Source organism: Limulus polyphemus, unplaced genomic scaffold, assembly GCF_000517525.1.
Source record: "Limulus polyphemus unplaced genomic scaffold, Limulus_polyphemus-2.1.2 Scaffold1841, whole genome shotgun sequence".
Taxonomy (NCBI): domain Eukaryota; kingdom Metazoa; phylum Arthropoda; class Merostomata; order Xiphosura; family Limulidae; genus Limulus; species Limulus polyphemus.
Genome location: NW_013667451.1, coordinates 53,815 through 65,188, shown reverse-complemented (window position 1 = coordinate 65,188; position 11,374 = coordinate 53,815). Strand labels below are relative to the sequence as shown.

The 11,374-nt window shown below is 30.5% G+C and overlaps 1 protein-coding gene and 1 long non-coding RNA gene across 2 annotated transcripts in view; one reads left to right on the top strand and one right to left on the bottom strand.

Annotated features, from left to right (window-relative positions):
• The window catches only part of LOC106465115 (60S ribosomal protein L14-like), a 13,105-nt gene extending 3,889 nt beyond the window's left edge, over positions 1-9,216 (top strand). The window contains exons 2-4 of the mRNA XM_022392952.1: positions 3,658-3,759; positions 5,743-5,937; positions 9,055-9,216. Coding sequence (XP_022248660.1) covers positions 3,658-3,759; positions 5,743-5,937; positions 9,055-9,201 — 444 coding nt within the window. The 3' untranslated portion in view covers positions 9,202-9,216. The remainder of the gene's footprint in view (positions 1-3,657; positions 3,760-5,742; positions 5,938-9,054) is intronic.
• LOC111087179 lies at positions 4,453-7,783 on the bottom strand. The gene is made up of 2 exons (XR_002611897.1): positions 7,713-7,783; positions 4,453-5,388 (listed from the first exon to the last, which is right to left on the bottom strand). It is a non-coding gene; the product is annotated as an uncharacterized LOC111087179 (long non-coding RNA).
• Positions 9,217-11,374: the final 2,158 nt, after the last annotated feature.

The following is an 11,374-nucleotide window of genomic DNA, read 5'->3' as shown; positions in this document are numbered from 1 at the left end:
AATACAGTCAAATTTCAATTATTATACATTATATATGTATATAGATTATTGCTATTTTGAAATAAGTTCTAAAGTTTTTTCTTAAAATAGAACAGTAACTAAAGAAGTAAAGCAAATAATTATATTTTCTAGTTACGACATTTGTACTCGGATGTTGCTTGACGTAGGTTGCTAAGCCTTTAAAAAATTGCACGTGGAGTATATTAAACAAAATATCTTTTTTTTAGGTTTTATATATACATTTGAATAACTAAAAAATCATAAAGAACTACATTAATACCACAGAATTCCACTATAATTTATCAAGCTTAGTAACTAAGCTATATTTTAGTCTGAAAAATGTGGAATTTCAAGCAGACTAAAGACACACCATACATCATTAAAATATTGGTTGAAAACAAAGAAGTGGTGCCAAGTCTGTTAAAATGGCTGAGAAAGCCACTAGGGGGACTTTCTGAGCTTTCGATTGGTTATTCATGTCATATATAGAGGTAAGTGTATGTAATAGAGCGTTTCCAAAAATTGAAAGAGGTGGGTGGGGTGCCACTGTTTGATTTATTACATGAGCAATGCCTTTGCAAATTGAAAAGATGAGAGGCTCTTATTTTATATTCTAGCCTGTTAATATTGGGAATAAGAGTTTCTAATTTGTTCGAAACTACAGACTTAGTATTTTGACTTCACAAACATGTAATTTGAACCAGTGCTGCCTTCAACATACCATGTGACACACAGAAATCAATGTTTGTGTTTTTTTAATATTTGCTTTTAAATTAAGAAATTGAGTAATGTATAGGTCTAAAATTTGAATTATAATCGAAAGTTTAATACCAAATGCGAGTCAACAAACATGATTAGCAGTTTTGGCAGAAGTGTTGTAATCAGTAAAGTGATTGGCTTAAGAATATTGTTTACTGTAACCCTAAACTGATTTAAAATATGGGTAGGTAGGTAAATTTATTATTTTTGTTTGGTTGGCAAAAAATGAAAATACCACTAGTTCCATTATCACCCAAAACATGTTGTATAAACCATGAATACAATTCCTATCAACATTTATTCTATAAAGAGAATTATAGAAATTTCAAAGTTCTTTTGCAACGCGATAGTCAATATCGACCCAAATCAACAATGTTGACTTGATAAAAAAAATTTTCAAGTCAACAAATTTTGTTAAATAGGTTGGTATATCAGCAGAAACTGGCAAGAGTAAAAATTTCTCGTATTATAATATAAAAAAATCTGTCAGTCAGGTTGAAGCAGAGAAATATTTTTAAGCCTGGCCCTAGGAGGAATCCCAAAATTTTAAAGTAGACAAATTTTGTTAAATAGATTAGTATATCAGCAGAAATTGGTGAAAGTAAAAATTTCTGTTATCATAATGTCAAAAAATCTTTTGGGCAGATTACAACAAAGAGGAATATTTTCAAGACTGGTTCTAGGGGGAATCCGAAATTTTAGTTGAGTGTGTGAAATAAACTCAACTTGTATTGGCAGCTTGAATAGTTGCAATGGCTTTTTGTTTTTAAGTTAGACTCATGGCATATGAGTTTCAATATAATAAGAATAGTTCTAAACCCAGTTTTTCCCAAACTCTGGTTCACAGATCAGCACTGATCTGTGGGATTTCACAAAACTTGACAGAATATTCATTTGTAAATCATATAATTTTTGTTGTAATTGTGTTCCTTGACAGTTTATGGAGGAAGGGAGCTGATAACTGGTATGTAAAAGGTTAAGAAATGCTGCTCTAACTTTATTAGTGTTTTACAAAAATATGAAGCTAAAATTTTATATGAATACCTAAGGTTGATAAGAATATGGCACTTATAATGTTAGACGATTATATGTATGTATGTGTAAACAGTGCATGGATTATAGGGTTTTTATCACTTTGTATCAACTTATTGAACCCACATGTTCAATATATATATATATAGTTGAGACATCGTGAAAGCTCACTAGTTCTACTTTTTTTTTGGTAAACTCCACGTTAATCCAATTTAATCCTATATCTTTCAATAAAATAAAAATGTGGTTTTGACATAATGATGAACTTGTGCATGAAATCATGATAGGAATTGCCGTCAGATCGATTTATTTGATGAAGCAAAACTTTCTGATTGTCAGACCATGAAAATGTTTGTAATAATTACCTAATTAATTTTTAAACTTGTGACTTGGTTGCCAGTCCAGTAGTCTGTATGCTTTTCAAGTAATTCATATTTGGAGGTATGAATTTGATGAATGTTGTACTATTGTTAACATACTTTCATTTCTAGTTGGCCATTTGAGAAAAAAGACTAGAGAATATGACCAGGGAAATAAATTTAGGTTTGTACCCAAACTAAAAGGGGTGGACTCATGTGGTTATCAAAATTGGAGTTTTGGGTATTGTGACTTCTATATATCCTAGGCTAGGTCTGTTCTAATTACTGTGTGAAATGTGCACATATGTAACATCCAAATCTGTATTTAATAATCAAAATTTACCAAAATACTAACTTCTTTTGTCTTTCATATCTTGAAATATCCCACCGGTAATATTTCAGTATAGTTGGTATAACCAAAAATCATAATAATTAGAAATTTTAATTAGTTGATTTATTTCATGACATTCATCAAGTCAGCAATAATTGTTAATTATTTTATGTGATACTAATTGATTAATATCTAGTTGATAAGCAAGTTGGTGGTCTTGCAAACATTCAGTGACTAAGTTAATTTCACTCGGCAAATATTTAATCTTGACAAGTGTTTCAGGGGTGTAAAAGTTTTTGATGTATTAGTACAGAAATAAACCAACCCAAACTGATATTCTACAAGTCCAACTTTTTCTTCACTTTAATGACTGAATTATTACAAATTCAAAATTATTTCTTATTAGTTATCCCAAAATATAATTTTGTTAAGTAAAGCTTTTATATTACAGAATACATAAACAATATTTTAACTCTGTTTAACTTAATTAGGTTAAATAGTAAAAACTGTTTTCCAAATGTTGAGCAACAAGATTTGGCCACCTTTGGATTAGATTTTTGGAATTACTGGAAATTGTAGTAATCTGAAAATTAATTAATTATTTTCATATGAAACTAATCATTTAAGCTAAACAACCTTGAATTAATCCAAAATATTGTGAAATCACAGGAAAAAATGTAAGCTTGACATTATACAAAAAATGATATTCATACAAGGAAGTTTTCAACCTTCTCATACAACTACTACAAGCAATAAGATAGTTTCAATTGGTATTGATAGTGTATTTTACAGTCCAGTAAATATCTATAATCTCTCAAGAACATCGTAAAATTAAAAACCACAAATATCTTAATTATCAGGGATCACCTCCCACACAATTCTTTAAGTTTATGAACAATTTCTATCTATAATATCATTAGAATTCTTGTCATTACCTTATGCAAAAATGTTACAGAATGCGTTTCCAATTGTAAGTGCTTTGAGATTTGTACAGAGCTGTTTAGAATTTATATCCAAAATAAGTGTTATAACACCCTTCAAATAATATATATTTTTTAACTTGGATTATAAACGTTACTATTTCTGGAGCTTTTGAGTATTTCAGAATAACAAACCTCGTGTGAAGCAACTAATAAATACACATACCGACTATTATATTTTAAGCCCATATTTCAGGCGTTCAGACATATGGTCCAGATAGGCCGTGTGGCCCGTATTGCACATGGAAATAATACAGGAAAGTTGTGTGTTATAGTGGATGTTATAGATCAAAACAGGGTGAGTTAAACTTTCAGAATTGGCAAAGTGGTTTTAAAGCTTGATTTTAAATCTTCTGTTAAACATTAAAATTTAGGTCATCGTTAATAGCTGAAGAAAAAGTTGCTATTGAAATAAAAACGCCATTAAATTTATTGAAAATGTAATTCACATTATAATAGGTGTAACAGTAAGATATTTATTGCTGCAAGTTTATTGTTTTGTATAAGGTATAAGAAATTAATTTTTACAAATTTTATATTCTACTTTGTGCTGAAGTTGTAATTTTTCATAATGTATTGAAAAAACTAACTTTTTCAAACGTACATTTTAGTACAGTTAATGTATACAATTCTATTAAGATAAACCAATCTTGTAATTTTTTTTCTGAATGATGATGTCGTATGTAAACTATATGTAAACTTTCAGTGCTAACTTCAACTGCATCTCAGCAACCAAACACCTACTTATCTATCAGGTTAAAATCAAACATTTGTAACATACAATTTGCAGAATTACATCAATTTGGACCTCCTTCATGTTTGAATTTTTATTGGAAATCGAAATGCTTTGCCAATCTTTTCTGTGATGTTTGATTATATTTCAAACAAAAAAAGCAAACCTTCTTTTGATGAGAAATTCACTTAAAATTCCCATATGTCAAGTAATATTTCAGGCACCATGGCAACTTAAAACTCGGGATTGGGCAAGCCAGATAAGTTATAGACACATTATGACATTAAACTATTCAACACAAATAAAAAGTACTGAATATTAATGACACTAAGAAAAACATTCCAGATTGCATTATTCTCTTGGGCTTACTACCATCATTGGTCATGCTTACTGTTTTTACAATAGTTTCTGTTGTAACAAGCTGTTAAGGATGGTGAAGTCAATCTCAGAGAAGGACTTTCAACAGAACTTTACTGTATGCGGTAGTTGGTTTACGAGGCCACTTTTAAGCACATCAAACATATAAAGTTCATTAGACGTGTGAATTTACTTGTAACTAAACATGACTGCTGTGATTCTACTTTCGTTGGCCACACTTGTTAAAACAGTAATTGATTCAAGTTACAGCTAGACGTACGTGAATGTTTGACTTAAGAAAATGCAGCAACATTACATCCATCGGTGTTTTGTTAGTGTACCTAGCTTCATTATTGTCTTTTTGTGTGGAAGGTGTACCTTCCTTATCCATAGCCTTCGTTGTGTGGTTTTGGAGCACATTTCTTGCTATTCTAAGTTATTTGTATCCACAAAAAACAATAGTCTTTCTATTTCAAAATGTTATTTCTATCTTAACAGTCTTGTTTTTAAATATCTTTTCTCAGATAGGACTGTGACAGTTTGTTACTGCTGAGTCTACCTGGGCAACATTTATTTGTATAATTCATTGAAATTTGCTATGAACTAAGTATGTGATTGCTAAACTTGTTACTTGTAGTATAAAGAATTATTTACATAGAACTGTGCTACTACATAATCTAGTAAAAAAAAAAGCAGTTAACCCTCTGTAATTTTCATCTTACCTTTCCTGTTGAGAGAATTTGAAGTACCTAAATTTTTCAAGATGAGTATTGACATGATTGTTTTAAACCTAATGTAACAGGTGTTGTGTACTTTTGTAGGAGCAGCATGATGAACCTAAGTGCTTGATAGGAATTGCCGTCAGATCGATATGTGTTGACGGACTAGTTCTGACTGCTCTGAAGAATCATTAGAATAAGTCTTGTTCTTTAAACTGATCTTAAAAGTTTTAAAGAATTTAAATGTGCATTAAAAACTTATTTTATGACATATGTTAAGAGGAAGTCGTCGTAATACGCACTTTCCTTGAAGTCCATCGTATTAATTGCTTTTAATGTATATTTATGTTATTGGATAAACTTGTGAGTATATAAAGTTTTATACTAAATTAGGTGAAATAATGAAGAAAAAAGTTATTTGTTGTGATAATTATACCAGTTTTCTATTTTATAATTTAATTTAAAATTGCAGGCATTAGTTGATGGCCCTTGTACATCGGTGGAACGTCAAGCCATGCCGTTTAAGCGTCTTCGCTTAACTAAGTTCCGAATAAAAATTCCACACAGTACTTCAACTAAAGTTGTACGCAAAGCATGGGATAAAGAATCTATCACTGATAAATGGAAGGAAAGTAAAGCAGCAACGAAGATAGAAGCTAGAAAATTGGTAGGAACTTTTTTAACAATACTATACAACATTTGAAGAAAAATCTTAACTTTGTAAAATGTTTTATTGTTCTTTATTTTCATTTAGAATTTAGTCGATAAGGGAGTAAACTTAAGATTTTATCATATAAAAACTAGAATATTAAAAAAATGTAATATTTTCTATGCTGCTTCCAGAAAAACTAGCTAATATCACTGTGTTGACTGTTGTTAGATATTGAGCTATTGATAATTAAAGAGCCATTTGTGAATTTTGTTTATTTTATATACTGCGTGAACTTGTTTGATTATTATAGTAAAAAATCTACATTAATAAGTTAAGTATTTAACTCTGTTCAGTAGATTTTATCTTGGGGCCTGTTACAACTTAATTGTAACTGTTCTTGATTATTGTAAAATAATGATAATAATGCTTTCTTGACCTGATGATATAATTAATAACAACAAGGGAAAAATGATCTTGGCTAATTGAATAAGTAGAGTTGTTTAAACATTTGTTTAACAACAAGTAAAACGCGTAAATACATCAGTTTGATTTTCGATACCTCACTAGTATAAAGGCTTGGTTTGGTCTGATATGCAATGGTGGTAGTGTCCAGGGTCACTGATAAGGAGTGGAATTCTCCAAAACTAGTCTGGTTCACAAACACACGCCCCAATGAAAGAATAGACCATTCCGAGCTTGGAAATGTTAATAGTAGGTCAGGGAATTCTGCACTCTTTGTACAATTAAATTAAAATGTTCGTGGTAAATAAAATTACTCTTTCCTTCTTTCTTTCACACTTTGTTTTAAACTTCAGAGTTAAAATTAATTTTATAAAAATTTCATTTATTTATGTTATATTTTCACACAAAAATGTAAAGGCAGGGGGGATGATTTCAACATGCTCTGAGCATAAGGTGGAACTTGTAGCCACCTAGGAGGAAAGCTGAAAGAATTCTGAATAAAAAAGGAGCCAGTTTGAACTTTGCAGCTTGACACTGATTGAAAACCTAGGTAGTCTGGGTGTTATGTAAATTATACAAAAAATGATTTATGAAAACTACATAATTGAGAATGTTAATCTGAACCTCTAAACAATTTCATTCAATAGTTTTTTGTGTTTTTTTTTGGTGGTGCGGTAAAAAAAACTAATAGATGCAACAAAATGAACACACTTGGACATTTTGGGGTTAGTTATTAACGATTAGTATTATGAATATAAAAATATTTCATGTATAATAGAAGAGGCTGCACCTTGTTTATTGATAGATGGAACCAGGGATAGATTGGGGGGGGGCTACTTGTGATGTAACTCCCAGATCTGGGCTCAAAAAAGGCATGTTATGAGGTTTAGTTGTTTTTGTTTTTTTTCCATATTCTTTAGTTACGATCATAATAGGTCTTGTAGAAAAATTTAGCCCCAGTCCTGTCTAACCCTTAATCTGCCCTGGGTGGAGCTCTGTCCATGGTCCTGAAATGAATAAGGTTGAGCATGATTACTGGGTGTGGATTCTAGGTGTGTATGTGTAACCATATGGGTACGAACGTGCTGACCATAGTGCCACAGTTTGCAACTACTGCAATGCAATGTTGTAAAGAGAAGTTAACCTTCTTATTATTAATTTTTACTTCCTATTTTAGCAGAGACTTAAGTACTTAAATTTTTGAGATATCTGAATGATGTTGACACAAATTTTAAAAAACTTGGTGGGACTACTAAACAGAAGTCGGACAAAATAATTATTTGTGACAATTAACAGTTTTGTTCTTCATCAGGAGCAGCATGATGAACCTAAGTGCTTGATAGGAATTGCCGTCAGATCGATATGTGTTGACGGACTAGTTCTGACTGCTCTGAAGAATCTATAGTGTTTTTATCTTTGGGCTTGCGAAGAAAAGGGTTTTCAGAGTGTAAATGTGTGGTATTTTAAAGTCGTGGCTTTAATGAGCTTGTATTACAGGAATCCCTTGTAAGTGTTCCTTCCTGTATGTGTGTAAGAGGGGAGAAAGGTAATGGTAAACTCCCCATATTTATGCCAGAATGATTAGTGTTTATATGGAACCGGCAAACAAAAACATTATGAACATATTTTTACATAACTTCTATTGGCTGTCACTAGATGGCGCTAGAGCAAAGTTTTTTTTTGTTTTTTTTTTTAAAGATTTTGTAAACTGTGTTATAAGGATTTTGGCCTACTCCATACATTCCATGTTACTGAGATTTTTACACTTTTATTTCAAGCTGGGGGTATCTTTCAATTTTTTTAACTTAGTTTGATTATTTAATGAAAATCATTGCAAACACAAATATTTATTACTTTAGCATCCCAACTTTCCAAATGAAGTAAACATTATTTTTGATATTTTCTTATGTGAATGTTAATTGATCTCAGGCTAGATTTAATAAAGTTTTATATAAAATTCTTCACGTGGCAAGATTTTTTTTTCTCACTAGCCTTGAATACTAAGCCTAATCAGGTAAAGTGTTTTGTTTTCTTCCCATTTACACTAAAGTTCTTGTATTTTGGAAGTCCTCTCTTTTATATATATAAACATTTTCAACATATTGTGTTTTACCATTAAATATTGCAGTGTTTGTGTTTAGTGTGCAGTAGTGGTTTTATAATAGTCCACTATATTAAGACTATTACATATTCATGATTGATAACATTTGCTGGTCTTGATTGGCAAATAATATATTCAATTTCACGTGTATTTTTTGCAGTAAAATAAATTCTGTGTGTGGTATAAGTTACCCAACAATAGTTTTAAACTCATGAAGTTTGAAGAAAATATCTTATTCATCAACACTGATACAATTCAGTTTATTATCACTGTTTGCCGTGATTGGTTATGAGAAAAAAAAAGACTTCTAATCCCGCATTTCAAGACGTTTAATTTAGTTTGAAGTGTAGGTGTTAAAATATTTTCTTGCTGCCATGATACAGAAAGATTTGTTCTAAGAAAACAGTAAACACGTGGGCTTTGATACGGTTAAAGTAGGTTCTCAGAATGAAGCAAGTGAAACATATTGCACTGGTACTGTTATTTTTCAATGTAACTGGAAAAGTGAAATAGAATAACTAAAATGTGTTGATATTTTAGTCAAAGTAACTGTTTTACTTACCCAACAGAGAGCCAAGATGAACGACTTTGATCGTTTTAAGTTGTATAAAGCAAAGCAAGCAGTAAGTAAACATTTTTTTTTCCTAATAGTTGTATGTGCAATTGTTGTGTGTGTGTGTGTGGGGGGGGGTGATCTTTTAAAGAAAATATCTTAATGGTAACTGTTTAAAATTTAAAATAACAGCTTAAATGATGAGCCTTTTTTATCTTGGTAGTTAGTTTTAATTTTTATCCCCCCTTTTTTTTTCTGAATTTAAATTACTTTGACTGCTGAATTGCTGTATAAGGTACAGTCCACATCAGGCAGTTGAATGTGAGTGTGCCGTATCCAGTGTACAGCTCTCACAAATTCCGTGAGGATTTAAAGCAGCCACAGTAAAAGAGTTAATAAAAAAAAAGGACTTGCTCAGTTTTTTGGTACTAGTTCTTTCACTGCATACCAAATTCAACTGAGGTATTTTATAATTAAAAAAAAATAATTTGGATTTAAGTCAAAAATCAGTTAAGATTTTACTGGTATTAAGGTTATTATCAACAAAAGTGTAAGCTGTATTCCTGGCTATGAAAACCATACAAAGTTAACAATTTAATTATTGCTTCAGTAATAATTAAAGTTGTTGTTAGAATTAGTGATGTGAAAAACTGAATAAATATTTCAATGTTTGCCTTTTGGAAAAAATCTTGTTGAATATCTGACCAAAGTTTCAGAGGAGAATGCATCTAAATAACGAAAGTATTTAAAACTTGAAATTGTTTATAATACACAAGATATACTGATGGTAAACAGCAAGTCCGTTTCAATACCATTATATTAGTGACGAGGGGTATATCTGGTTAAAGACTATAACATGAGGCCTTATTTATTTGTTGGTTTACAGGTCATCTGATGTGAAAATGAAAAGCAGAATACTAAGTGTAAAACAATTTTTCAAACTTCACAATAGAGATCCATCAAGGTATCTTTTGAATCAGTATTCTTAATATATTTGTTAAAAATAAAATGTTTAAACCAAGAAGCTACATAATAACGTGTAAGAATACTGGTTGCCAAGCAGCAGTTCTTTTGCAATTCTGCCGAAACTGAGACATGGATGATTCTGGCATGGCCCATTGATTTAACTTGATGGTCGCTTTTAATGTTGAAATGTGTGGTCTTTGAAAAAGTGTGTATGCGAGGAATGCAGTGAAACTGTAAAATACCTTATATACAATCCTGTTCTAGATGCTGAGCAGGTGAGATAAGTAATCTAAACATACTGTAAACCAACAAATTAAATAACTAAGGCCTAATGATTCAGCTGATGTAACATTTCTGTAATTTTGAATTGCATATACTTAATAATGGTACCATATAATCTATTATAGGTAAAAAAGAAACATTTTGACAGTTACAATTAAATGTGTAAATTTAAGTTATTGTAATGCAGGTGCAAGATATAGTTGATTGTGGTGTTTTAATAAATTTCTTTTGGTTTCTAACTCGGGTGCCTAAATCCATTAATCCCATCTACTTTCCACAATTGTTGGGATCTGATTAGACGTATTGTTAGTGCAGATGTTTCTAGAAAGTGAAAAGCTATTTCTTACTTTGTAACTTGCTATAAACCATCAATAAGATGTGTAACTTATTCCGGTTTTGTTATTTTATTCACACCAGATAGATCAGTTCCTTTTTCTTTTAATATTTTGTGATTGTTTATAACTTCATCAAATCAGAATTTCAATTATTGCCTAGCTTTGTCATCTCGTATATATTTTTACAAAAACAACTGATACTTTATTAGTTAAATAGGACCAATGTAATTTTAAGTAATAGTAATTTTGTAAAGATTTTCCATATTGCAAAAGTAAATTAAGATCATAATAAACATTTACTTGGGTAGATAATTTCTAATTGCTTCCCCTAACACCTATTCAGCACATATTATGGTTTGTTAATTACCAAGTGTGATTCACTATTTAAAAAAAAGCCTTGATTTTCTGAGTCTGTTTCTTTGGAAGTCATTCAATTACAGGAAGTATAGTGTAAGAAATTGTTGGTTTTTGTGTTAATGTTACAATGATTCTATCAAAACATGTCATTTGTAAGAGGAAATACAATCAAACTGAGGTAAACGTGGGATCTCGAATTGAATCAGTAATTACTAGTTTATTTTTGAATTATTGTTAAAAAACTTTGGCAGAAGGAAGATTTAGAGAAATAACAATTATCTTCAAGTTTAAAAGGACTGATTATAAAAATCTGGCCCTTAAAAAATGTGATTAAGTAACAGATCTATTGAAATCGTGCATGAATGTAATAGTTATTTTCTCCTAATAAACCTGTAG